The sequence below is a fragment of the Lolium rigidum genome, chromosome 3 (genome assembly GCF_022539505.1).
Source record: "Lolium rigidum isolate FL_2022 chromosome 3, APGP_CSIRO_Lrig_0.1, whole genome shotgun sequence".
In the NCBI taxonomy this organism is placed as follows: Eukaryota; Viridiplantae; Streptophyta; class Magnoliopsida; order Poales; family Poaceae; genus Lolium; species Lolium rigidum.
The window spans coordinates 168,396,817-168,424,207 of record NC_061510.1 but is presented as its reverse complement, the minus strand read 5'-3'; the positions used below and the strand labels follow the sequence as shown (position 1 = coordinate 168,424,207).

The following is a 27,391-nucleotide window of genomic DNA, read 5'->3' as shown; positions in this document are numbered from 1 at the left end:
TGACTTGCATTATTGATGGAATTTTAGTCGTATGATGCTAGATTTATTTTATGATGACGTATGTGAATGATGTTTATGACTTGCATTATTGATGTTGGGGATTAGGTGCATGTTCGATGTTCATGTAGCACTAGTAGGAAAACCCTTATAGGCGAAGCTTAGTTCTGTGGCGCACCGTTTGAATGCGCCACAGAAACTTATTTTGTGGCGCACGAGACTGTGTGCGCCACAAAACTAGCTTATTTTTGTGGCGCATTGCTGAACCTTGCGCCACGTAAACTATGTGGGGCCCACATCCCGGCACTTCCAATTATTAGCGTAGGTATTTACGTGGCGCACACGGCTCGCCGCGCCACGAAATAACTATTTCCGTGGGCACACGGCCTGCTGCGCCACGAAATAACTATTTCCGTGGCGCACTTGCTCCGGTGCGCCACGGGAGTTGTTGATTCCGTGGCGCACTTGAGCTGGTGCGCCACGTAAATAGGGGAACTTATATTATCCCCGTACCCCTCCCCGCGCCCTCATCCCCTCTACCGCCGCGCCGCCTCTCTCCCTTCTCCCCCTCCGATCCGTACCAAGGCGCGCCGCCATGGTCGTCGCCGTCGCCATCGCCGTCGCCGCCGCCTTCCTCCGCGAAGAAAATGGGAAGTTTCTGATGGTTTACAAGACTAGGTGATGCTAGGTTATTCAGTTGGCTGTCAAGGTTGGTTTTATCTGGTTAACATGGATTGGCTATGTGCTCTTGCTTACTTATGCATATCCATCTCTACTCGGATTGACTAGCTCAGAGCTTGGCCTCTCTCTTGCCGACATCACTTTGTTACTACCAAGTGATGAGTAATCCCTTATGGACCCTAGATTTGTTTTGAACTCAACCGAGTAATGATATATTTCTTTTTCTTGTTGGCTTTGATGAAATTAGAGATATCCACTCGTAGGGGATCATGTAAATGAATGCCACTGTGGTATCCTTGGAAGAAAAGGACATGCTTACGATGGTTTTAAAAGGCTAGGTGGTGCTAGGTGATTCGATTGGTCAGTCAAGGTTGGTTTTATCCGGTTAACTTGGATAGGCTATGTGTTCTTGCTTACTTATGCGTATCCATCTCTACTCGGATTGACTAGCTCAGGCTTGGCCTCTCTCTTGCCGGCATCACTTGGTTACTACCAAGCGATGAATAATCCCTTTGGAGCATCTGCTCCATGCATGCTATGTGTGTTTGAGCATCTTGACTTATGTCACCATGGTTGCTCGGTTTGGTGGTGTTTTTGTACTTGTCGATGATTAGATGGTTGGTTGATCACTCGTACACTCCGGGGTGTCGCCGGTGAGCCCGGTGTGATGGCACAAATATCAATCTCTTGTGCATCCTACCTGGCCTCACTGACGCCATCCCGGGATGTTCATATTTGTTTCGACCAACAAAGTATGAGGCATTCCATTTAGTTCATACTAGCTACTTCTTAATTGCATTGGCCTTTCTTCCATTCTAGTGCCGATGATTAAATTGTTTGGTCACTTGTACACTCTCGGGGTGGGGCCACTCGAGCTCAGTGCGATGGCACAAATATCAATCTCTTGTGCATCCTACCCGGCCTCGCCGACCCCATCCCCGAATGTTAATATTTCTTTCGACCAACAAAGTATGAGGCATATGATATCTAGTTGAGATACCACTTGGCTCTTTCTTCCATTTTAGTGCCGATGATTAGAATGTTTGGTCACCTATACGCCGCAATATACTTTGTAGACGAGCCCCCTTTCCCGGCCGCCGTTCGTGAACGAGTCCTTGATCGGACAACAACGCCGACATGCCTCTCCGGCGTAGCACCACTTTTCTTCTCTCGTCGTCCGAGTACGTGAACGAGTCCTTAATGCCAAGACGGTGCCAGCCTCCCTAGCATCATGCCGACCTCGTTGTCGCGCTTCGAGCCGTGTCGATCACGCGCCTGCACTCTTCGCCTTTTGCCCGGTGAACGAATAGACTAATCGTTGGAATAAGGAAGCCGATGACGGCCGATCGCAATTTAATCTTGCGACCGGCCGTCATCGGTTTCCTTATTCCAACGATCGGCCTATTGGTTCACCGGGCAAGAAGGCGAACAAAGGCAGGCGCGGACACACGGCTTGAAGCGCGGCAACACGGCCCGGCATAATGCTGCGGGCAGGCCGGCACGGTCTTTGCATCAAGGACTCGTTCACTGGACAGCCGAGGGACCGGCGTGGTTCTCGCGCCGGAGATGCAGCATCGGCGTTGTTGTGTCGTCAAGCACCCGTTGACGGAACGCCGACCGGGAAAGGGGGCCCTTCCTGCAAAGTATACGGCGGTGTATACTGCAACTATGGTTTCGACCATAGTATTTGTGTTGACCAACAATGTATGAGGCACATATTCTATTTTGTCATTCCATTTGCTTTGAGATTTTCAAAATGCCGATGATTAAAATGTTTGGTCACCGTACACTCGAGGGTGGCGTAAGTGAGCCTGGTAAGATAGCACAAATATCAATCTCTTGTGCATCCTACCTGGCCTCGCTTACACCATCCCTAAATGTTAATATTTGTGTTGACCAACAATGTATGAGGCACTTATTCCATTTTGTCATTCCATTTGCTTTGAGATTTTCAAAATGCCGATGATTAAAATGTTTGGTCACCGTACACTTGGGGGTGGCGTAAGTGAGCCTCGGTAAGATAGCACAAATATCAATCTCTTGTGCATCGGACTTGGTCTCACTTACGCCATCCCCGAATGTTAATATTTGTGTTGACCAACAATGTATGAGGCACTTATTCCATTTTGTCATTCCATTTGCTTTGAGATTTTCAAAATGCCGATGATTAAAATGTTTGGTCACCGTACACTCGGGGCGGCGTAAGTGAGCTCGGTAAGATAGCACAAATATCAATCTCTTGTGCATCGGACTTGGTCTCACTTACACCGTCCCTCGAATGTTAATATTTGTGTTGACCAACAATGTATGAGGCATTTATTCCATTTCTCTTGTGCATCGGACTTGTTGGTCTCACTTTCTTCCATTTTCATCATAGTAGGAACTGGATGAAGGACCCCGATGCAAGCGAGCCCTGGTGGGTAGAGATGACGGAGCAAAGGAGGAACCGGATGAAGACTACTTTGTATCTCGAAATTGTGAATTTTTTATGAATTAAGAGTTGTATGCAAAACATTTGACACTTGCCACTATATATGTATCTCGATCGGGCTCTAAGTAATGTGATGATGATGTCTATGTTATATCTGTGCAATGTACATGATATTTATATTATATCTGAATGGTCACATCTGGTTTCGATGTTTATGCTAAGATTGTGATTTTTTTTTCACGGTGATGATGCATACATTTGGGAAAGTCCGTGATGGTACAATTAGATTTTCGTTTGGTATTTTAGTTGTATGATGCTAGATTTATTTCCGGATAATGTATGTGAGTGATGTTTACGACTTGCAATATTGACGTTAGGGATTTAGGTGCATTATTGACGTCAGGGATTTATTTCTAAAGGTGAAGATAAAGAAAGATACATATATCAATAAGCAATTTGATGTCGAACATCCCTTAAATGTACTTTGTCTAGAGAACGTCCTTCACGTGAACTCTAGGCAAAAAAAAGGAGGGTGCCAAGCACATGTAGCACTAGGAGAGGGAGAAGCTGACATCATCCGCTTCACTAATGACATAACTATTGCTGGTGTACTTGCAAATCTGTGACAATGACATGTAAATGTCCCTGAGACTCAAGTCGTCGATAACGAGCCTAATTTTCATGCCATTTAGGCTTGAGATATGTGCACGTCGTGTCTCAGTTTTGACATCGTAGACGTTGATATTTTCAAATACTTGGCCAAAGCTTATATCGTTCGACTTTTAAAAAAATTATGCGTCTTATTTATGTAACGGGCGTATAGTGTGAAGTGTAAACAGTACTAATCTTTTTTTTGAATGTTAAACAATGTACTAATTGATACCGCTGCATGTTTCTTCGTACCCAACTAGAAACGAAGCACATCTAATAAAGTACTTACTACTCATCTGATAGCCTCAAATGTTCTCCACTTTTCACAGTTCTCATCACATGTGTCAGAGTACAGGTATACAGAATACAGTGACCCGACGCAAAAATATAAAAAAAAATGTAAAGAAACTGATCTGGTCTCCTTGTCTTTGGAACAAAATTGAAGGTTTGGTAGCTGGCGTGTCCTGTAGACACACTGACACAGTACGTGGTAGTACTATAACACTGGCAGCAAACAACGTGCCAACGAGGCTGAAGAACAGAGGTCGACAATGGCTGCTCACCTCCAGCAAGCACCGGCATGGTTCATCTCGCTGGCCGTCCTCGGTGCCCTCTGCGTGGCGGCGCTCACGTCGCGCCTCCTCGTCCACCTGACGGTGTGCCTGCGCCGGCCCAAGGACCTCCGCCGGAGCTACGGCACGTGGGCCGTCGTCACCGGCCCGACGTCCGGCATCGGCCGGTCCGTCGCCCTGGAGCTCGCACGCCGCGGCCTCAACCTGGTTCTCGTCGACCTCAGCGCCGCCAATCTCCAGGAAGTCTCCGACACGATCAGGTCTCGGCACGCCGTGAAGACCGTGTCCGTGGTGTTCGACCTCTCGCTCGTCTCCACTCCACAAGGTATTGTAGTTCTCAAGTGCATACAAATGCATGGTCTATGAACATGAACGCATAGCATACACACTTGAATCTGTCACTCTCGCGGCGTCATGCAGGCGATGAGGCGATGCGGCGTCTCCGGAAAGCCGTGAAGGGGCTGGACGTGGGGGTTCTGGTGAACAACGCCGGGGTGGCGAAGCCGGGCGCGGTGTTCCTCCACGAGGCCGACGCCGAGGCGTGGGTTCGGATGATCCGGGTGAACCTGTGGGCGGTGACGGAGGTGACCGCCGCGGTGCTGCCGGGGATGGTGGAGCGAGGCCGGGGCGCCGTCGTGAACATGGGGTCGGCGTCGTCGGGCGTCCCTTCCTTCCCCCTCCACACCATGTACTCCGCCACCAAACGGTACGTGTCCGCCATCGACGCGATGGAGTGCACGATTGTGCAAATGCAGCACCAATCTCTTAGATTTCCAAGAGCTGCTCATGAAGTAGTCGTGACTTGCAGGTACGTCGCTCAGTTCTCCAGGAGCCTTTACGTGGAGTACAAAATCAAAGGGATAGATGTGCAATGCCATGTATGTAACGTAACCCTAACCAATTCTCGCTTTGCTGCTCACTCTGAATTTTTCTGATTGCCGGCCCTCTGAACTTCAACATGTGCCTCCGAAAACGATTCCTTCTGAAGCTCATTCATGGCACCGCAGTAATGCCGCGCACTGTCGCTCTGCACATGCATATGCGTTGTTGTAAGTGGCGTGCAGTCGAGTTGCAGTGCTATCAGTGGTAGTTGTACAGTACTACTGTTGAAGAAGTAACTGCAAACCATTTAATCGTGATGCCGTATTGCCGTGCACTGTATTAATACAATCCAAACACATGCATTGCACATCAGTGGTACTGTTGAAGGAGACGCAAATGGCGTGCGGTAGTAACTGAAACCCCATTTCGTTTGATCCTGTTTGCAGGCGCCCTTCTTCGTGGCTACCACGATGCTGTCGGGCTTCTCGGGAATCTGGCGCCCATCGGCGTTCGTGCCCACCACCGACGCCTACGCGCGTAAGGCAGTGCGCTGGATCGGGCACGGCGGCCCGCTCTGCGTGCCCAACCTCAGGCACCGCCTCCTGCGCTGCCTCCTCGCCGCCGTGCCGGACTCCCTCCACGACTGGGTCTGCCTGCGCGGGAACCTGCGGACAAGGAAGATGCTCCAAAGGGCACCAGTGTGCACCCTGCGTGGATGACATGAATCTAGCTAAGAAGAGATAAAATCCTGGGAATGGTGTTTTGGCACCCGGGAGCATATGCTCCCGGTTGTTAAATTTCATTTTAAATACACTTTCAAAATGTTGAAAAATTCAAACACAAAATTTAGTATGTACATTTCAAAATTCTACACGTTCACAAAGTGGTTCCACAGGAAACCGACATTTTGAGTGTCATTTGTAAAAAAGACAAATTTTGATGTAGAAAAAAGTTGTGTACAAGACGTTTTGTTTCTCTTTTTCATACAAGTCACAAAAAATGTCGTTTTTTCATAAAACTTGATGTGCGCACGTAAAATGTCGATACGTAAGCGAGAAAATTTTTGTACGAATTTTTTCGACATTTCAAAATTGTTTTTCGGGTGGCAGGAGCATATGCTCCCATGTGCCGAATTGAATTTCTGTCTTCTACCAAATCCAAGAGTTGTACTTTTCCCTTCTACCTTTTCATCAACATGTAAGGCCTAATAAAATGTTCTTTTTTCCCCAAAAAACTTCTGTGCGATTGCTCAAGACAAAATGTCAAATTGGTTCATTTTGGCACAGATTGCTCAAGACAGCTCTGTTGCTTTCCAAAAGATAAATGCATAACAAAATTCTTAGAACAAAAAAAGTTACCAAACACTACACCTGACTACTTACTAAATGGAAGGTCTCAGATTTCAGTATAGGAAGGAGTATCACACGAGCACTGCACGGAATTGCAGCAGACAACCGAATCTCTTTGCTAACTTTCTTGTGTCATACTAACAGATTGTGAAGCACCCTAACAAAATTAGAGGTAAAAGATGGTCACAGACTGTACACGATATGCAGCAACTTCTATAGCCAGCATTTCGTCAGAAATGAGGGTCAAGAATTTGACCGCTGCTGCTGAAGGTGCTCTTGAATGGAAGAACGGAGGGCACGATTAGGGATGAGATCGCGATTTGGAAGGGCCAGGTTCGTCATTGGAGACCTCAGGTTCCCGTCATCAAGCCAGCGTTTTATGGCTTCCGCTTCGTAGGTGAATCCATCTGATGCCATTTGTGGATCATTCATGATCTCCTGAAATATACAAGGCACCAGTTAAACCATAATCTAGAGAGAAGAACTTTACACATGAAAAAATATACTTTTAGCTCTCTTTTTTAACTCATATATCTTTGTGACTTCTATACAGTAGTGTCATCGTTGCCTAACATGATATACCTCGTTTCAAATAACATTTCTCCAGATTTCAAGGTATTTTAAAATGCTTGCAACAGTTAGTATTGGACAAATGAAGTGAGTCGGGGTGCAACTTTCCCTCGAAGCTGATTGGACAAACCGCCATGAGGCCGTAGGGGGCTTTCTTGTCAGGGGCTCAATAACTGTCCAAACTTTGGTCAAGAGATCAGGTCGGTTCTCTCTAGTCATTTCCACACAGCCAAGACCAAGGAGTGCCAGCTGCTTGGCTTGCGTGTAGGGCCAGTCCCCAGCAGACTTGTCAATGAGCAAGTGCAGGCTATCACTCTCCAATGCTTCTGAAACTCTCCTTGCAATGGCTAAGGCGGGCGTTCCAGTCAAGAGACGCAAGATAATAACACCCAGTGAGTAGACGTCAGAAAGTGGCGTTAGATCCCCGGTGGTGAGCAACTCCGGGTCCATATATGGATGTCTTGCTATTAGGTTCGGTGGACAGGCCCCAGGTTGGAGAAATAGGGCTGACATGCCAAAGTTACAGAGCTTGCTTCTGTAGTTGGCATCAATGAGGATGTTGCAAGGCCGGAGATCGCCGTGGACCAAAGCACTAGGCTTGTATGAGTGAAGGAAAAGCAGCGAACAGCAAACCTCGCCAATGATCTGAGTACGGATCTTCCATGGGAGAGGTGGGAAGCCGTTCGAACAGACAATGTGGTCTTCAAGGTTTCCCCTTGCTAACCACTCATACACAAGAGCTGAAGCCTCAGAGCATATTCCAATTAAGGTAACAATGTTTGGATGCCTCCCTTGACGAAGAACAGAAACCTGTGAAAATGTTACGTTAGCAACATATTCATCTAAAATACCACCATCATACTAGGTGCAGGTCGGGCTACCTCTTGTTGAAATAAGCCCTCGGTTCTGCACATCTTGATTGCTACCGTGGTATTGTGTATAATGCCTTTATATACACATCCATATTCAGTGTCCCCAATTGTGCACAGATCCTTGAAACCCTCTGTTGCTTGTTGCAGATCCGTGGAGGAGAACTCCAAAATAGTCTGAGCATTCTGATCCTGTAATTCATCCACCTGTTGTACTGCATAGTCCCTTTCAAGTTTCAACTGATTACATTCTGCAATACAACAATGTAGGTTACACACTCAAATAAGAAAAAAAAAACGTAGCTATTTCATCAAATCCCGATTGTGTGGGTGTTCAGTGGAGAAATCCTGGAGGTTATATGTTGATGTTACCAATTTATATTTCAACTAATTGGAAAATAAAAAGCAAGACAAAAAAGTTCTCGCAGTGGTTGATTTACCCATTTTTGCCTTTTCTATTTGAAGGTTGGACTGGCGTTTTAGCACAGCAATATCCTCTTCTAGAGCACATATCTTACTCCTTTGTTCATCCTACGTGTAATCATGTAAACAACATCTTGTAAGCAGTACAGAATAGAAATTACAATGGGCTACACATCTAATAGAGGGACAAATGATACTGGCATGATAAACATTTTTCTAAAAAAACACATTTGGTTGTTTCTCAATCTAGGTTCTCTTGCATTACTTAAATAAAAATTAGGTCTCTGCTCAATTTTTTAGGAAACCTAAAAAACAACAAACCAACAAAAAGAGCTTTTGTATCCAAAATTGACAATGCAGCCCACAAGAATATATAACCAGTAGGTCAAGCAACTACTGTGTATTCTGTTTGCAAGTATTGCCACATCATCAATTATACCAAACCACCTCAGGAGCTATTTGCTCTGGTAACAGAAGTTTCAGAGATAGTAATGTCCACTTACATAGTATAGTGTTAGGTACACATATCATCAAAGTTCAAGGGGGTTATAAAGAATGTTTATTTTATACGACACTTCGCCTTAAATCTACTAGAGAAACAATGTACTAGCAATCAGACATCGATGATTGGATATTATTCTCCTATGAGCTTCTACTATCACTACTTCCAGTCGGCTATATGATTCGTGCAGCAATTCCTTCGTGTTCACTTTTCGTTAATGTGGAGTGATTGTGCATCATATGCTCCATATCCACCCATGGAATAAAGAGACCATCCAAACAGCTGACAAAAAAGGCTACAAATGTTGGAGTCCTGGTGAGAGGAGAACATTTGTGAGCATGGATATGACAGTCATGGAGTCTGAGCTGTTCTATGGGGAGAAGACGGATCTCAGCTCCTTATTTGACTTTGACTCTCCTAGAACAAGTGATGCTAGTCGAAAGGGGAAGAACGAACCATTGAGGACAAAGGCAGATGTGTCACTGAGTCTTGTTGTTAGTTAATTCCATGTCCTCTGAGTGAAGAGAGATGGAAATTTACACCGTAGGGGCCTACGGTAAAGGCGTCAAAAAAAAAAGAGATGGAAAAGGCCAAACAAGGAAGATAACTTGAGGGTGTATATGAGCAGATAACGAACCAGTGAAGAGAGATGTATAAAAGCCAAGCGAGGAAGAAAAATTAAGGGTGTAAAATCTGCTGTTGTTGATGTTTTTCCCTTCACATGTATGACCCAAGAAGTGGGCATTTAGCGGGAGTCCACAGTATTTACGCTATCTAGAAGGAAGTCCTGGAAGAGGTCTGTTGTTCAAGACCAATGTGCACATGAATGTAGAGGGTTATAGTGACACTGATTGGGCTAATTGCCTTGATGATAGAAGTTCAGCATCCGGATGCCGTATCTTTGTAGGAGAAAACTTGGTATCTTGGAGGAACAAGAAGCAGCCGGTGTTCTCTCGATGAACCGCTGAAGCAGAATATATAGATCAATGTTCAAGTCTTTGAGTAAGATGCTATGGATGAGAGGCCTCCTATCAGAATTGATACTACGGAAAGGACTGTTGGATCTATGGTGTGACAACAATTCGGCAATTAACATAGCTAACAATCTAGTCCATGATCGAGCGAAGCATGTGGAGCGAGTTAGAGTAGTGTATACGTACATGTACCCATAACAAGTGAGAGGAGTGAGTGAATTTCAGAGAATTCCCCACGTTGCAAACAAAAATAACTAAAAATACAAAGCATGTAACCTACAGAAGGGAGCCTGGATAAGATAGCAAAGTGGAAACAAAGACAGCTACCTTCAAATCGTGAACATGCTTGAAGAATGATAGAACAGAAGGGTGTGTATGCTGGTTCCCTGATTCCAGGCTTTTCTGGTAGCAAATGATGTCCCCGTTTCCAATCTGCAGAAAGAACGAGAAATAAAGTCTTTGGAGAGTGTGGGAAATAGAAACATGTGTACCAAAAACAGACCTGGCTGGCTGCAAAGGTATCATCAACGTCAATGAACTCACAAAGCACTGGTTCAAATTTAATTTCCTGCATGTGCATGTTAAAGTGACAAACTAGTAACCGTGATGCAGAGACAATACATTTGAGATTAGGAGCAGCAAGGTTGCACTGGTAGATAGATAACCTGACCTCATATAATTCTATTTCCTCCTCTGCACAAAAACCAGCTAGATTTCTTAGTTTAGGGAGAATCTCTGCAGGCTTCGATGTAGCTTTCACAAACAGTGTTCCAATATATCTGGCGTTTCATTTGGAAAACAAAAATAACTGAAAGTTACCGATTGATAAACAAGACTTACAAAGGAGTTTTAAGCAAACTAACCGTAGCTGTTTTTGTTCTGGGTCATAATGCTTTAAGAACACCAATATATCTTCCCTCAATAGGTTCCGTGGGGTACAAGGATTTAGAACCTACAATATCCAATACTAAGATAACTTCAGTAAATAATATAGAGAAACAAATTATTATGTAACAAATATGGTCCTCTTACAAACAGTTAAGTCCACAGAAGAAAAGGTAGAAATAGCAAAGACTGTTCAAGTTTAGGCTTCAGATTCAACCTCCAAAAACAGCTTCGCACCACCAGCAGCTCTTGAATATAAGCTTCCCACCTACAAGAGAGATTGTCTATACTTTAAGATTTTATAAAGAGAAGACTATCTTATGTCTATAGATGGACACGATATCAAAAGAAAATTGTTCATTTTGGAAAAAGAAAAACAAAGATCATGCATATCCATCAAAATAAATCATCTGACAGCCAGTTCTACCCAAAGCTGATAACATTGGCTATATTCCATTCGACAAAGGTGTTATCTCACCATGAAGTTGCTCTGGAAGGAAGTAAGTACAAGAAAAATTGAAGAAAAACCAAATGGGTAAAATGTTACTTCCCAAAAGCTTTATCTGCTCTTCAATACACATGAAATCAAAAGCATAGAATGACTCATAACCATCTACAAGAAAATGCGGTAGAATAAATAATGAAAAATCATGCTTGTTTTTTAAGGATATATCATTTCCTGTCAGCTGCTAAAGAAAATTGATGATATTGATGGCGCAGTGCCAGCGACATGTCACTATTTGTGGCTCGAAAGGATTTGAAGTAAAGCATAATCTGTCCTTCATAATCATGTGACTACTTCTAGGATGCTGGCCAGGACGTTCGACTAGAAGTCACGATTAGATTTGAGGGCTTAATTTGTGTTGTTCTTCACTTTATAGAGAGGAGCTTAGGAGCGCAGCCTTTTAGAGCACAGGCTACGGGTGGCCCTTATTTCAAAATTCGAGAACTCAAAGTCAAAAAAAATCAGAAAAAAATCTGGATGTATTTGAAATGACTTGTATTTTATGCTCCGCAAAAAAAAAAATGACAAAGTGCAGACCTTGGCGTTGTGAACAGTGATTTTTTTCAAAATTCTAAAATTTGTCATATTTGCGGAGCCAAAAATACAAGGTAGCTCACATTAAAAATTCGCACGCTCGTAGTGTACATCGTTGACTGCTTTCAGTATTTTCTCGGATTCTTTTTGAAACTTTGAAATCAAGTTTTTGAATTTTGACAAATATCGAGTCCAAGCACTTAAGTGAATTTTTGCCATGTACAGACTAGTTAATATGCACCCCACCCATATGTTGCATGCGACCATAAGCAACTATCATAAGATGACCTGCATGCCACATAAGATTATTTTACAAAAAAAAATGATGTAGAAAATAAATGACTGGTGTAAAAAAAGAATTGCACGTAAAATGAAATGGCCGTCTTTAAAAAAAGAACAAAAATAATTAAGTCAGTGTAAGAATATTCGGACTGATTTCTGACGGCACGAAAGAAAAGATGCATAGACACTGACACCGCATGACGTTGACCAAAAGAATTTTGAGCCCTGTTTATGACATCATGTGAAAACCAATGACACCGACAAGTAACCGATCATTAAATATAACGACCGGGCTAAAGAAAAATAGTTGGAACGCATATATTTTTATTTTACCTGACGTAGAAAGTAACTGCATTAAGAAGAAGGAATTCCTTAGAAATTACACTGTATAGTAATTGTGTTTCGAGCACCATCCTTCAAGATAGTAATTGTGCCACTTCAGAATTCTACATACAGTTGGATGGAGCAAAACACTATCTCGAAGGAGAAAATGGGATGTTTGTTAGCATTTACATAATCAAGCACGACGAACCAGCTACATTTTTGTATTTACAAATGTATCCACGAACACCTAGTTGTTGGACATATATGCTGGTTGTTAGGCAGCGTTGCGGGGCCCAGATGCATGATAGGTGAGTGAACACTTTATATAAAAATACATCAACTATTTGCATGCATTGATTTGAGTTAATCTTACGCAACTCTTGATTTTTTTCTGCAAAAAATACAAGGATGAACAACAACTCCACGGCATTGAGTCATCTACATCCTAGGTCGAAGGTCCTTCGGTGAATAAAGTGGAAACTAGTTACCATCTCTTTTCAGTGGTTTTTCAAGTGGCCGATTGTGCGACAAAACAGGGGTCTAGTTCCTCACGTTTGAGGTATTTTACTAGTTCTAGGTGGTACAGTGTACAACAGATTTTACATATGGTCCATGAGGCCACGAGAAGCCACTAGGAAACAGTGATACGTTTGATAACCATTAAACCACCTCGAACAAGTAAAATACCTCAAATGTGAGGAAGGAGACCCCTATATTATTGCACAATCGAACACTTCCGAGGAAGACAAAAAAAAATAGTAACTAGGTTCCACGGCGTCCACACCGTTTTGATCTAGGTTGTAGATGGGTCCATATCGCCTAACCATTCCAAAGAAAGATCAAAACTTGTGTGTGATTAACTCGAATCATATGCTTGCACAGAGTTTGTGGATTTTTTCAAGTACAACATGAATTGCCTATTGTGCATCTCAACACCGTCTGACAGCCACCATATATGGCCAACAAGGATTTTTGTGTCGGTTGCCTTTGTAAATGCTAATAAAACATCTCCCATTCCCCTTCAAGATAGTATTTTGATGCATCCTTCCATAAATGGAACTGGTAAAATTCATAGGTTAGATCCATCTCCAATTTCATCAAACTTGTCCACAAGCGAGTCAAAATTTCCCCTAGCCTGCAAGGTACCACCTATTGATTTGTAGAACAATATAAATTTTAGAGTATGTCTAACGCTAGAATGCTAGAAAAGTAAATTTTATGTATTATCATGTAGGACTTGAATGGCTCTAATATTGAGATTAAATGAGGCTGTTGAATGAGAGACTCTGAGAGTGAGCACATTCATCCTTCGGGTATTTACAAACATTGTACATGATCTGGTGGCGGGCTGCCATGGTGAAGGATCCTTACATGCTGGTGTTGAACTACTATATATAACAAATGACAATTGGAACGAGCTAAATGCGTTACCCTGACACTGAAATTACAATGCATTGGATTTGGCGCACTCTGAACGACCATGAATGATCAAGTCCAATCTTTGGTATGGGATTTGGTGCATTCTGAACCACCATGAATAAGCAAGGTCCATTCATTTTGCATCAGATTTGGTGGTGGTCGTCAATAGGATTGCTACAAATAGATTACGCATTCTAGTTTGTCCTTCTGATTAATGTCGTATTGTTTACGTTGTATAAAAAAAACTATGTGTTCCTGATAATTTAGTTTAGCTCAATTGTTAGGTTTAATGGCCATGTCAGTGTCTCTGTTTTTTCGTGCCATCACAAATCAGTCTGAATATTTTTACAATGATTTCCTCTTTTGCTTTAAGCAGGTCATTTCATTTTTATGTCGCATGTGAAACTTTTTTGTGTCATTTGCTTTTTCTATATATTTTTTATAAAATAAACTTAAGTCTCATGCAGGTCATCTTATATGAAGGTAAAAATGCTATAAAAAAAAAACAGAAGCAAGAAGGGATGACACAGATAACAACCAAGCTGAATTGACATGAACAGGTTAAAAACCACCTATTATTTTTTGATGTTGAATCTGCTACTATCTTACCCTGGCCATGGGCATGGAGGCCATTAACATGAATAGAACAAAATACGGCTAAGAAGAACTATGCCAAAAACCAAACAGAACATGGGTATCCTAAAAGCCTTCAGTACATAAGATGATCACAATGCCTACTTACAGATTTTTTGTTTTCTTGCGCAGACAATGGCCTCTCAGGGCGGCATGTCCCATTTTGCCGTGTAACACACAACCAGATACGTTGAAATTGAACAGCGGTGCCAAATACTTCCACAAGATTCTCCTGTGAGGAAATTTAAGCAATGAGTATCCGGCATTCATAATGAGCCATGAAAACAGATTTGCTGAAGAAATAAAAGCAACCAAGATAGTTTCGTCTTCTTATAAAACATATATCTTCAGACAACCCAACACTATAAATGCATCATTAAATTTTACAAGGTGAGAACCAAGCGCTGGCTTGGTGGCTACAGCTTAGGGTGTTGAGCCAGCCCACCCGGGTTTGAGTCGCACGTGAGACGCGCTCGGACTAGACGGGGTGCTATCCGCGTGAAAAAAAGAATCGCTGGAGAGATCAGATCTATCTAACAACGTATAGCCAAGCGAGGGATCATTTCCCCGTTGGTTGACGTTTTAAATTTTACAAGGTATGAAGGTATAATCTCAAGAAAAATAAGAAAATCATCTAGAGTGGTTTTCTTTTGAAGTTCAAAACTAGAACTTTATTCAATGGACCAAAAATATTGTAAGAGACAGATTTCACAGTGAAGAGATGAAGGTAAGCATCAAAAGAACGGAGATCAATGCAAGGATTAGAAGAACATGGGAAAATATTTCTTATGCCTTCTATGTTTTAACTTTCAAGTGAATATCAACATGGATCATGTCTAGTGTTTAATGTTTCATTTCTGACAAAGGGCTATATAGAACCATGAGAGATATAGAAGACTGTCATTTGTCAATACATGTCGCAGCAATGCATCTGTAACCATATAGGAAAATCCACCAAGTTCCAGAAAGCTGTTTTTAATGGTTATATTAGCCATATATAAAAATACGAACATATTTTTCTTTGAACACAATGATGCCGACTATAAATAAATATGTTTCTCAGAAAGAATAGTGGTGATATGTATTTCAAAAACACTACAAAGTAAAAAAAAATGCCTTCTATGTTTTAACTTTAAAGTGAATATCAACATTGATCATTCGTCTAGTTTCAGCACTCGGCCTTCATACTTCCATTGCAGGTTTCATACATCCTATTCCATCAAATGCCATAACAGAACCATAGCATCAATGCAAATATGCAATAATGTGTATCTGTGCTGCACATGTCATCGTGGCATGTCCTATTGTCATATATTTTCATGGTTCTCAAATAGTCCCTCCATCCATAAAAGGATGTCGAAAGGCTTGTCCAAATTTGGATGTATCTATACACTAAAAAGTGTGTAGATACATCCGAATTTAGATAAACTTTCGACATCCTTTTTGTAGACAGAGGTAGTACTATATTTGTGATTTGCCAAATCCGACTTGGCAACTTGCGCTGCTAAATAAAGTATCACGTAAAAATGGAATTACATTGCTAAAGAAAAGAAATGCAGCTTTCCACACAAAAGTACAACACAAAACAAGAACCAAAGCTGCTGAAACACACAAAAAATGGTGACGTTGTTGGATGTGTCTTGTTTAGCTTAAATTGCATCATTTTACCAAAATATATTTATTACGATAATGCATCAAGGGGGTTTTATGCCCGACTTAAATTAGATATCTTGTGCATGGATGCCGTGACCTGCTTATATTTAGGGCCTCGTTCCCACATACCGTTTCAGTGCTCTAGATTAGCAAGGATTTTTCAGGTTGAAGAATACCTGGAAACGGTATATGGGCAGGGTATCCAGGCCATAGAAAGACCGAACTTTGTCGAAATCGACGAGATCAAAATACTGGCCATTGTTCCCGACATACGAGCGCAAATCTCCCTCTGTCGCCACCTGGAGGAAACGCGAGAATTAAAATCCAAGGTACCACATGGTTGCTTTGTGTTAAATCAAGCAGGAAATTAAATAGGAATTCCAGAAGAGCAGAGGATCCAAGACCTTGATGACGATAGACCGAGTCGGCATCCCAGCGATGGGCGACGGCGGGAGGGAGACGGGGAATAGTGAGGGGAGGGACCGAATTTCGCTCACTGCAGATTCTCGGATAGCTCGGCTTCTGGAAGATCCTGAACTGGAAGTCGAAGTTGGGCGAGGGTTTCGGAGGGTTTGTCCAAAGGCGGCCGAAGGCGACAGTCCACCATCAGAGCGAGCAAGGACAGTAAGTTCTAATCAGCTGATTATAAGTGCTTAGTTGGGAAGAGAGAACGAGTGTGGATTTTTATACAAGAGTCAGCTCTACCACGTACTCCTAGCCACTTTGTGAGAGTAAAAGGTGGACATACATTAATAAAGTATTACATTTTTATAGCTCACTATTGTATAGTATGTTGATTCTAAGTTAGCTATAGATGACATGGCACTTAGCTTATAGCCAGCAGCTCGCTACACTATTGAAATCGCTCTCAGTTAGCTTTCTATGTGAGTTGCCAGATAGGATACGGATTTCGATTCCATCAAATTTGGAGTACAGATCGTCTGTATTTTATTTTATCAGAAGAAGGTTGGTTGCATCCAAAAGATATAAAGGTTTCTTTACTATGCTATTTTCAGCAAAGATCTAACACCAAAATACTGAAGCCATATACAGCTGCAAACTTGACAATTGGGGAGATCATGGCACTCATCTTGTGCCCTAGAGCATCTTCAGTCGCATCCTCAAACACATCTGGATCGAGCATTTGGGGGACGTGTTTCATTCGTGTCACGTTTGGGGGATGTTGCTCCCCAGCCGCGCCCCCCAAATCCCCCAAACTTTAAAATATCTCTTTTTTATTTAGTATGTAGAAGAAATGTGTAGGTTAAATTAACGCTGTTAATATTCAAAGCCGTGCAACAACAATTACATATAAAAACTTCGAAAAATATAAATAAATTTCACATAAAAATTTAAACTACTTCTTCTTTGATAGCCCCGCCTCGTCGTTCTCACGGTGGCGCTTCATGCTCGTCACCTCTTCCGAAGAGGCGGTGTCATCCGACGCATCGGAGGAACTTGCGTCCTCCTCCTCGTCGACGGAGCTCGCCGGCTGCGCCTTCCGCTTCGCTTTCGCCTCCGCCTTCGCCCGGGCCGCCGCCGCCTCCTCAGCCTCTTCCTCCTCCTCGGCCTCGGCCTCCTCCTCGGCCTCCTCGGCCTCCTATTCCTCGGCGCGGTCCGGCGGCGTGGAATCATCGCCGCTGCTGGGCGTCCGGACTCTGTCCACTAATGGCGCCATCCTGGAGACTTGCCCTCGTTGTCGGTGTCTGATGGAAGCCCGGAGAGGTCGCTCATCGTGAGAAGCTTGGATGAATGGCGGCCAGTTGAAGATCCGAAAGCACCTACGTACAGGTCTTATTGAGCGCGGATGAACGGCGGCACAGATATCCAAGAGACCGGCGGTTGCTCTTCCGCAGAGTTCGCGCTCCATTCCGGAGGTTCGCGCGTCGATCAACGCGGTTGCCAATGCGACGGTTCCACTTCCCGACAACTGCATCGTCCCTAGGTAGGCAGCGGTTGAGCGTCCGTCCATGAGTCGCTGACGCGTCGGTCCCGCCACGCCTCGCCTCGCTTTTTGTTGTGTCCGGCGTGCCCGGAGCGTCCCCTGTGGGGCGGGGACGGGCTCGGGGCACCGAACACCGTATCGGGCCGCACCGGACAAAAAGAGGCTTTGGGGGACGCGACTGGGAACGTTTTTTTGTCCGGCGCGCCCCAAATCCCTTTGGGGGACGGTTTGGGGACGCGACTGGAGATGCTCCTAGACTCACAATAACGCCCGAACAGTCTCAACCATAAGGGGAAACACACATTCAGTCCAGCAGACCCTTAGCGCACCACATGCACACACTTCATAGGCCACCACCTCCATCGTACCTTTGACTTATCTTCATGGAAGATATCCACGTAAACCTTGCCAAGCCCGTCGTCGACGCCTCCACAGTGACATAAGATACCTCCATCATGCACACGTCTGTTGACGAGACCCCATTACGCCACATCGTTGAGACATGTCATCTTCAGCACAGAAGAAACCATGCCACTCCACATCTAGACCCCTCTAGCCAATATCTCTTCCAAAACGACACCTCCGGGAGGGAAAGAGGCACCGCGTGGGTGTCGCCATCGTCCGATCCGAGTGACCTAGATCTAGGGTTTCTCCCATAGCACATGACCCTTCCTACGAGGTGTCCCAACGCCCCCACGCCTTTAAGTCCTCTCTCTGGTGAGCTCCAAGACAGTGCATACTGTGGTGACCCTGCATACCACTGCATGTTGTAGTATGCCAATCGTTGATATAACATTCACGAAGTACCATTCCGCAAATATTACATCCCTCAGAGTAGTACAACAGAACATAGCAGGTCCATAACTCATTCATTTATTATTACAAATATCATACACATGTCGTCTCGGAGCTCCTCTTGGGTCCTAAGAGGAATACTCCTAGGTTCGAGGCGAACCCAACTTAGCTTACAATATAAGAGTCTCATTAAGTTATACATTTATTTCTTCGAGCAGCTAAATACTAAGAGTTCGGGCTGCTCGGCTTCTACTACTACTCGAGATGTTCAGGCTTGATCTCCTCCGGAAGCCTCCCGGTTCCGTAGACGATGAGGTAGTCTACGCCCTCGATACCTCCAGAGAGGTCTGGTTCTTCATAGCCGATGATCTCGGCTCCTTCATTGTTGGCGTAGTCCTCCTCCAGACGATTCAGACAATCTAAGCATGGGATTTAAGAGTGGTATGAGTACGAGCGTACTCAACAAGTTCATTATAGATAAGAGGTGTTTAATGCACTAGCTACGATATTAGACCGGAAAGTCTAATACCAATGCAAGTTTTGGTAAACATTTCTTCAAGAGATTGCTTTTATTCCAAAGAGCTATGTCCGTCAGCCTTCACCGGTTTACTAGAACTTCGTGGAGTTCCTTTCCGGCCGCGTTCGCAGTTCCTTATCCCGGAACAGGGAGTGACAGGTCACAGTTCTTTACACTCTGCAGAGGTGTGTTGCTTTACCCATAAGAGATCTTAACCTTGGTGCCAACCGGGCAGCTTTCCCGTCCACACTTCCTTCGGTGTGAGGCCCGGTATAAGGTCTAGCCAATCATGTTCCTCCGCTACCTCGAACACCCACCCGTTGTTGCATGCCCCGACCCTGGGTCCATGCCGGTCCCATTATTCCCGTAATTTCAGGGTGGACCCCGACCACGACAACAGTGCTGGGGCTCTACCATACACTCCTACGCCGGTAGCCGCAACCCATCATAGACCGCATTACCGTGGGGAATTAGAATGGGATCCCCACCCTCCGGTTGTTCCGCAAGACACAACCGCTACGGCAAGCAATGCTTTACCGTGGGGAATTAGAATGGGATCCCCACCCTCCGGTTGTTCCGCCGGATACAACCTGCTACGGTAAGCGCATCCGTTGATGAACGAGAGGTGGAAACACTTTTGACTACTCCGTCCCACTCCGGATCTTATGGTTAACACGGGTATTACGGCACAAGAATCATCGGCGACATTTGTTGTTTAATCCTAGATGGATATAAACCCTTGCAATGGAACCTCCACCATATCAACACAATCCATGGTTTCATTGCCCACCACATAGTCATATTCATAGTTATGAAAGTAGTGGTTTTGGTTTTTTATGCAATAGTGATAACCATAGTACTTTGCAAGTAATTTGATAGAAATACTCAAATGACATGAGCAAGTGATGAACTTGCTCGAACACCGCAAAGTTTTGCGGTTGGATGGTGTGGACCGACCCTTGTCCTCTGTCTCTGAAAAATAGCATCATTGTCCGATAAGGGCAATGGTTAAAGAAGCAATTATGCATGATTCCAGTTTTAGGGTTTGTTCCCCCTTCCGATGTCGTTGTAATTTCATGTGAGAGGTTAAATACTAAGAACATCTTGGAGATACTTGATTTAGGGTAAATACAACCTTGAAATATTGTCAAAGTGTTTTTAAAGTCCAAATGCATTAATGGACTTATTTTCATTTTTAGAAAATAATATGTGTAATTTAAATTCGTATTTAAATCATCAAAGTAGGATTTATTCTTAATTGTCTTCAAAAATTCTGTTTGGTATTTTATTCAAATAGAGAATTTTATGCTGATCCATTTTCATATTTTTTAATTTATTTTTTTGAGCTTCTAAGCATTTCTTATTAAATTTCAAAGTTTCAAGATATATATGAATTATGAAATACCTAAAATACCCTTGGGCCCCACTCGTCGGGTGGCCCAAAGGGTTGAGTCAAACCCGAGCCGCTCCAACCGGCTCGGTCGGACTCAGACGCGCTCCCCTCTCCTCGCACGCGAAACCCTAATCTCTCTCTCTCTCGCTCTGGCGACCAGAGTCGCCTCCGCCGTCGCCGATTTATCTCCGCCGCCCCAGGCCGTCGCCGGCGACGAGGTGCTGCGGATCTGGGTCGCCGTTCGACGGCGAACCAGATGGTCAACGCCGATCTGTCGCGGGCGTCGCTGTTCGCTCGCCATCGTCGCTCCAGTGCGCCAGGCCGTTGGCGTCCGCCGCCGCCGCCGCGCGTTGGAGAGGCCGTGGCCCTTCATCCAGGCGCCTCCCCTGCGCGTGATGCAGCGCTAGGTGCGGTGGTGGTCGCCAGGCTTGGCTTGGCCAGGCCTGGTGCCGCCGTGCTCCGGCGCGCGCCGCCATGGCCGCCATGACCTCGTCGGCCTCCTCCTCCCTGGTACGTTCTTCTCCTGCACCTCTACTCCTTGTTCTTCGTCTAGCTTGGCCACTGGCCTGCTTGTCCTCATAGAGGTTCTGGCCGTGCTATTTGCTGTGATGTTTGTGTTGCTGCTGTGCTACTTGTGTTGTGGCTGTGCTGCTTGTGCTACTGCCATGAATTATTGCTACGGTGCTGCTCTATTCCGCCCATTAGCTATGCTTAATTCTTGCTATCTTGGTTGTGCACATTTCTGTGCATGTTCCAGAGCCACATGCTTGTTTAATCTTGCATTTTTGGCTTGAATTCATCCCCGTGCCTCTCGTTCTAGTTACTCGCTCTTGCTAGACATTCGGGTGTATTCAATTTGGCTGCCCTGGCTTGATTACCATGTGTATTCCTTGCAATTTGCAAGTTCCAGGACACCGGTATGCTCGTCCCCGGTGCTCAATTTCATGTGTATGCTTGATTGAGCATTACCGCTAGTTTAATCGCATGATTCGGGTGATGAGCACCAAGTGCTTTACTTATTAATCTTGATCTAATGGTTCATCCTGCCTTGGATGTGCTTATGGGTACATTCATTTAATTATCTATGGCCAATTAAATCCTGGTCTATGCTCTGTTGCTTAGTGATGCTCTAGCATGCCCTAGCATGTTATGGCAAGCTCTGGTGAGCATGTGATCATCATCGACTCGGTCGATGGAGTGCTTAACCGTTGCTCCGTGCCTTGCCGTTACCTACTACGTGTATATGTGTGGCACGGATCGGTCTGTCGGTGCTTGCTCAAGCATCGACCGATGCTTGCAGGTGATCCCCTGGATTATTAGCATGTGTCTCGTTTCATGATTTACTTGTTAATATCAATTATCTCGTGTTGCTTTAAATGATTGAGTGGATAATTGATGTGAACTGTGATACTGATAATGATCATCACAATTGATTGGCTTAGGCTAGATGGATGCCCACAAGGTGGTTGGGAACCCTAGCCCTTCTTTGAACCCAATCAGGGTGATGATATTTGTATTTGGCTTGTTGGTTTGGCTGATCTAGGGTTTGAGGTGTCCCTGGCAGTATTCATATGCTGCCCTAGGGTAGCTCCCCTATTTGGTGGCTTTCTGTGATGGATAGATGCTTACCGGCTAGTCACTTAGTGAATTTCCAGTAGCCTAGATGTTGATAAACGGGATAGGCACATGTTGCTCGTCCATCCGATGGTTTAGCTAGGCTATTAGGTGCTTTGTAAATATGGATGGCTACAAGGAGTAAATCCATGCTGGATTTCTCCGGTTTTGACACCGTGTTGTCACAACCGAGTGTTCCCCGGTTTAGTTTCCTTCTAGCCTTGTTTATTCTTGTCGGCACCAATTGGTTTAGTAACCAAATGATGATACATCCAGGGTTTTCCCTACCCTTCAGTGCTCTCGTGATGCAAGCATGCTTAAGTATGAGCAAGATATGATCTTGCTCAGGCTCTTGTGTGGTATACCTTACTCCAGCTCCTAGAATGTGCTGTTGGTGTAGAGGTTTGCCTCTGTGTTGATCTTATGGTTGCTTTGCTTGCCCTGCTCCTCCTGGTGACTTGATGAGCTTGATTTAATTCAGTGGTGTGCTGGAATAGGTTGAATAGGGAGGCTGTTCTATCTGTTCTAGCTGTTCTTGGTGTTCTTGGTGTTCTTGGTGGCTTACCAGTTCAGTTCTGCCGATGGTTGAATCAAATGGCTAGGGTTTGGCTGGGAAAAGCTTTTATATGCTGCTGGCTTGCTCTTGCTGGTCGACAGCACCACCTGCAGCTTGTGGTGACTCACCCTGGTGTGTGTGTTGCACATGCACATAGCCTGTTGAGCTGCCTGGTTGTGTGTGTGTGCAAGTGTTGTGCACTTGGGCTTGATTCTATCTGTGGCATGGACCTGCTCGGCAGAAACTTGAGCATATCCATCTCATTCCATTGTTTGCTAACTCTGCTAAGTGGCTATGCCACTTGGCATAACACTTGTTTTTATTTGCTTTGTGTTTGTGTGCAGGGAAACAACCTGATGCTCCAAGGAGCATGGAGATCATCAAGTACAAGGCTAAATGAAGACTAGCTTGTAGTGTTAGGATAGAACATTAATTTGTACTTTTCTTTTCTTTTCATTTTCCATTTTGTCCGATTCTTGTAATATGTTGTAATATTCATTTGTTCCAATTTTGAATATTGTAAGTGACAATGTATCTTGTGTGATTATTAATAAAGCTCAAGTTTTCCTCAATGAGCTTTACTTTATTGTTGTGTGATTTATAATTCTTGATTATGGCTAATTGTTTATTAAATCATCTCAAGTTTGAATAATGTGATATTCATTTGATGTTTGAATTTGAAATTCAAATTCAAACTTGGATTGAATTCAATCATACAACTTAATTTGGAATTCAATTATGCAACTTAAATTTGTGATGCAAACTCTCCCCTCTCTTCTCAAAACCCTAGTTTAGTTGAATAAGGAACAGGTTTGTCGCACTCTCGAAACCCTAACCCCGTAAGGTGTCGAGAGAGAAACTTGTCCCCCTTCAATGCAGCTTTTGTTTAAAAGCGCGAAATTTCCCTGAAATTTGCAATGCAATGCACATCCCTTTCTAAAATCTACCCCTTGATCGTCTCTAAACCCGGGACATTACAGCCTTTCCCTCTTAAAGAAAACTTCGTCCCGAAGTTGTGGTTGTAATACTCGAAGAGTTCGGGTATGTTTTCCTCGAGGTCTTCCTCTTTTTCCCAGGTAGCTTCCCTCTCGGGATGATGCTTCCATTGTATCTTGTAGTACTTTATCGCTTGATTCCTGAGTTGTTTCCAGTTTTCCTCGAGAATCTTCGCTGGCTTCTCGATGTATGTCAAATCTGGTTGTAACTCGAGCTCTTCATGTGATACTGGTTCATCTGGAGTCTTCAGACACTTTCGGAGTTGCGACACATGGAATACATTGTGAACCTGAGATAACCTTCCCGGTAATTCCAATTCAAAGGCTAACCCTCGGTTTTGACTCAAAATCTTGAAAGGTCCGATGTATCTAGGACTGAGCTTTCCTTTTACTCCAAACCTCTGGAGTCCTTTCATCGGGCTTACCTTAAGATATACCATGTCTCCAACTCGTGGCTCCCATGTTCTTCTCTTTTGATCGGCATAACTCCTCCTGTCTGGCCTCGGGCTATCTTGAGCCTATCCCTGATAATGTCGATGATTTGTTGCTTTTCCTTGACATAATCAGGGTTAAACTCTTTGCTTGCTCCGGCTTCATACCAACATATAGGTGATCTACACTTTCTTCCATACAGAGCTTCAAAAGGTGCCATTTTGATGCTACTTTGATAACTGTTGTTGTATGAAAACTCTGCTAGTGGCAAGTGCTCCTCCCATGATCCTCCGAAGTCTAGGGCGCAAGCCCTAAGCATATCCTCTAAGATTTGGTTGGTTCTCTCGGTTTGTCCACCTGTCTGAGGATGATAGGCGGCGCTATAGTCCAACTTGGATCCTAAAGCTTCATGTAATTGCTTCCAGAATGCTGATGTGAACACAGATCCTCGATCCGACACGATCTTCTTAGGCACTCCATGCTTACTCACGATCTCTTTGAGATCTCTTTGATGTAAAGATCGATGAGTTTCTCTCCTTTATCCTGTTGGTTCACTGCTAAGAAGTGTGCACTTTTCGTCAACCGGTCCACGATTACCCATATCATGTCCTTCTTTTTATTAGTCATGGGTAGTCCGGTGATGAAATCCATTCCTATCTCCTCCCATTTCCATTCCGGAATGGGTAAAGGTTGTAACTTTCTCCGCCGGACTTTGGTGTTCAGCCTTCACCCTTTGGCGTGTATGGCATTCCGCCACATATTGTGCTATCTCTCTCTTCATGTTATTCCACCGAATAGCTCCTTTAGATCCATGTACATCTTCGTACTTCCCGGATGAATGGAGTATGGTGTTTGATGGGCTTCCCGGAGTATTACTTCCTTGATTTCAACAATATCCGGAACGCAAATTCTCTTCTGAAACCATAGTGATCCTGATTCTCCTCGGTGAAATTCTGATGGTCTTCCTTCATCTATCCTTCTCATCTCCTCCATGATAAATGGATCGTCCAACTGACCCATCATTATCTCATTCTTCAAGTTGACATTTAGCTCATCGGCTACTTGTAAAGCCGATAGTCCTTCATGAGCTTCTTTCTCCCAAAGTTGTATTTGGGCTTGGCTTATTTCCTTCCTCAACTCCGGTGATAACTCTTGTTCCACTCCTCCAGTGCTCTTCCTACTCAAAGCATCTGCTACAACATTAGCCTTTCCCGGAGTATAATTGATGGTCAAATCATAATCCTTGATTAATTCTAGCCATCTTTTCTGCCTCATATTGAGTTCCTTATGAGTAAAGAAGTATTTGAGACTTTTATGATCCGTATAGAGCTCACACTTGGCTCCATAGAGAAAATGCCTCCAAGTTTTGAGTGCAAATACGACTGCTGCTAATTCCAAGTCGTGTGTTGGATAATTCACTTCATGAGGTCTGAGTTGCCTCGATCCATAAGATATTACCTTCCGATCTTGCATGAGTACGCAACCCAATCCATGTTTGGATGCGTCACAAGTACACGGTGTAATCCTTGCCAACTTCGAGAACCGCTAACACCGGTGCTGTGGTGAGTTTCTCTTTTAGAGTTTGAAAACTCTTCTCACACTCCTCTGACCACACGAATGGTGTATTCTTCCTTAACAGCTTCGTCATTGGTCCTGCTATTTTGGAGAATCCTTCAATAAATCTCCGATAGTAACCTGCCATTCCTAGGAATCCTCGGATTTCCTTGACAGTTTTGGGTGCTTCCCATTCTAAAACTGCTGCTACCTTGCTCGGGTTAACAGCTATTCCATCTTTGCTAATGACATGACCAAGAAATTCTACTTGATCTAGCCAAAATTCACACTTGCTGAATTTGGCATAGAGTTGATGTTCTCTTAGTGTTTGCAACACTAACCTTAAATGTTCAGCATGTTCGGCCTTGTCCTTGGAATAGATCAAGATATCATCGATGAATACGATAACAAACTTGTCTAGATATGGCATGAAAATCTTATTCATGAGATTCATGAAAATTGCTGGGGCATTGGTTAATCCAAAAGGTACTACAAGGTATTCATGATGTCCATACCTTGAAACAAAGGCGCTTTCGGAACGTCTTCCTTCTTGATCTTTATCTCGGTGATAACCGGATCTTAGATCAATTTTGGAAAAGACTCCCGCGCCTCTAACTTGATCAAATAGATCTTGAATTCTTGGAAGTGGATACTTGTTCTTGATTGTGACATTGTTCAAATTTCTGTAGTCTCCGCACATCCTTCTACCACCATCTCTTTTATCCACGAAGATTACAGGTGATCCCCATGGTGAAACACTCTCTTGTATGAATCATTTTTGTTCCAAGTCATCCAGTTGCTCCTTAAGTTCTTTCAACTCCTTGGGCCCCATCTTGTATGGTGCCTTAGCAATCGGAGTTGTTCCTGGAATTAGGTCGATAGTGAATTCTATCTCCCTATCTGGTGGCATACCAGGTAATTCCGCAGGAAACACATCCTGGAATTCATTCACTACAGGTATATATTCCAATTTTACTTCCTTCATGCTGTTCAGCTGTAGCTCCACTTCAATCTGTGTATGTTTGTCGCCTTGGTAAATCATTCTACTTCCATCGGGACTTTTCAAAGATACCGTCTTGTTCACACAGTCGATCAATGCTCCATTAGCTTCCAACTGAGTTCATACCAAGAATGACATCAATGTCCTTCATCGGTAAAATGAACAGGTCCGCGTCAAACGCGCACTTGTTGATCATGATGACTTGTTTTTGTTTGGTGTGGGTTACTACTATCGTTCCCCCCGCAGAAAGTATGGTTATGGGTGTATCTAACTTAGTGCAACTAATCCCACGTTTGATGATGAATTGTTGAGAAATGAATGATGTAGTTGCACCAGCATCAAAAAGTACTTTGCCAGGATGAGTGAGTATCTGGAGCGTACCTATCACCGCCTGATCGGAGTTGACCACCTCCTCCAGACTGGTGCAGTTCAGCTTGCCGAAGGGCTTCTTATTCTTCCAGTTCCCTCCGGTGTTTCCTCCTCTGCTTCCACCTCCTCTAGACTGACCTCCCCC

General features: G+C 44.0%; 2 protein-coding genes across 2 annotated transcripts; one reads left to right on the top strand and one right to left on the bottom strand.

Annotated features, from left to right (window-relative positions):
• Positions 1-4,311: 4,311 nt before the first annotated feature.
• On the top strand, positions 4,312-5,873 carry LOC124695791 (very-long-chain 3-oxoacyl-CoA reductase 1-like). Its single transcript, XM_047228607.1, has 4 exons — positions 4,312-4,657; positions 4,753-5,038; positions 5,141-5,210; positions 5,601-5,873. Exons 1-4 carry the CDS (start codon positions 4,312-4,314, stop codon positions 5,871-5,873), a joined length of 975 nt encoding a protein of 324 aa, XP_047084563.1.
• A 611-nt stretch (positions 5,874-6,484) lies between these two features.
• LOC124698611 (U-box domain-containing protein 57-like) lies at positions 6,485-16,672 on the bottom strand. Its single transcript, XM_047231093.1, has 12 exons — positions 16,481-16,672; positions 16,253-16,375; positions 14,533-14,655; positions 10,944-10,994; positions 10,705-10,793; positions 10,512-10,620; positions 10,344-10,409; positions 10,169-10,273; positions 8,383-8,473; positions 7,955-8,193; positions 7,142-7,883; positions 6,485-6,943 (listed from the first exon to the last, which is right to left on the bottom strand). The coding sequence occupies exons 1-12, from the start codon at positions 16,505-16,507 to the stop codon at positions 6,747-6,749; spliced, it is 1,962 nt and encodes a 653-aa protein (XP_047087049.1). The 5' UTR covers positions 16,508-16,672; the 3' UTR covers positions 6,485-6,746.
• Positions 16,673-27,391: the final 10,719 nt, after the last annotated feature.

Excerpts from the sequence above, each read along its gene's own strand:
- LOC124695791 (XM_047228607.1), top strand. The coding sequence starts at position 4,312 with ATGGCTGCTCACCTCCAGCAAGCACCGGCATGGTTCATCTCGCTGGCC. Across the intron at positions 4,658-4,752 it reads GCTCGTCTCCACTCCACAAG|GCGATGAGGCGATGCGGCGT; the intron begins GTATTGTAGTTC and ends GGCGTCATGCAG. Across the intron at positions 5,039-5,140 it reads ATGTACTCCGCCACCAAACG|GTACGTCGCTCAGTTCTCCA; the intron begins GTACGTGTCCGC and ends CGTGACTTGCAG.
- LOC124698611 (XM_047231093.1), bottom strand. The coding sequence starts at position 16,507 with ATGCCGACTCGGTCTATCGTCATCAAG. Across the intron at positions 10,274-10,343 it reads ATACCTTTGCAGCCAGCCAG|ATTGGAAACGGGGACATCAT; the intron begins GTCTGTTTTTGG and ends TTCTTTCTGCAG. Across the intron at positions 8,474-10,168 it reads AGCATGTTCACGATTTGAAG|GATGAACAAAGGAGTAAGAT; the intron begins GTAGCTGTCTTT and ends GATTACACGTAG.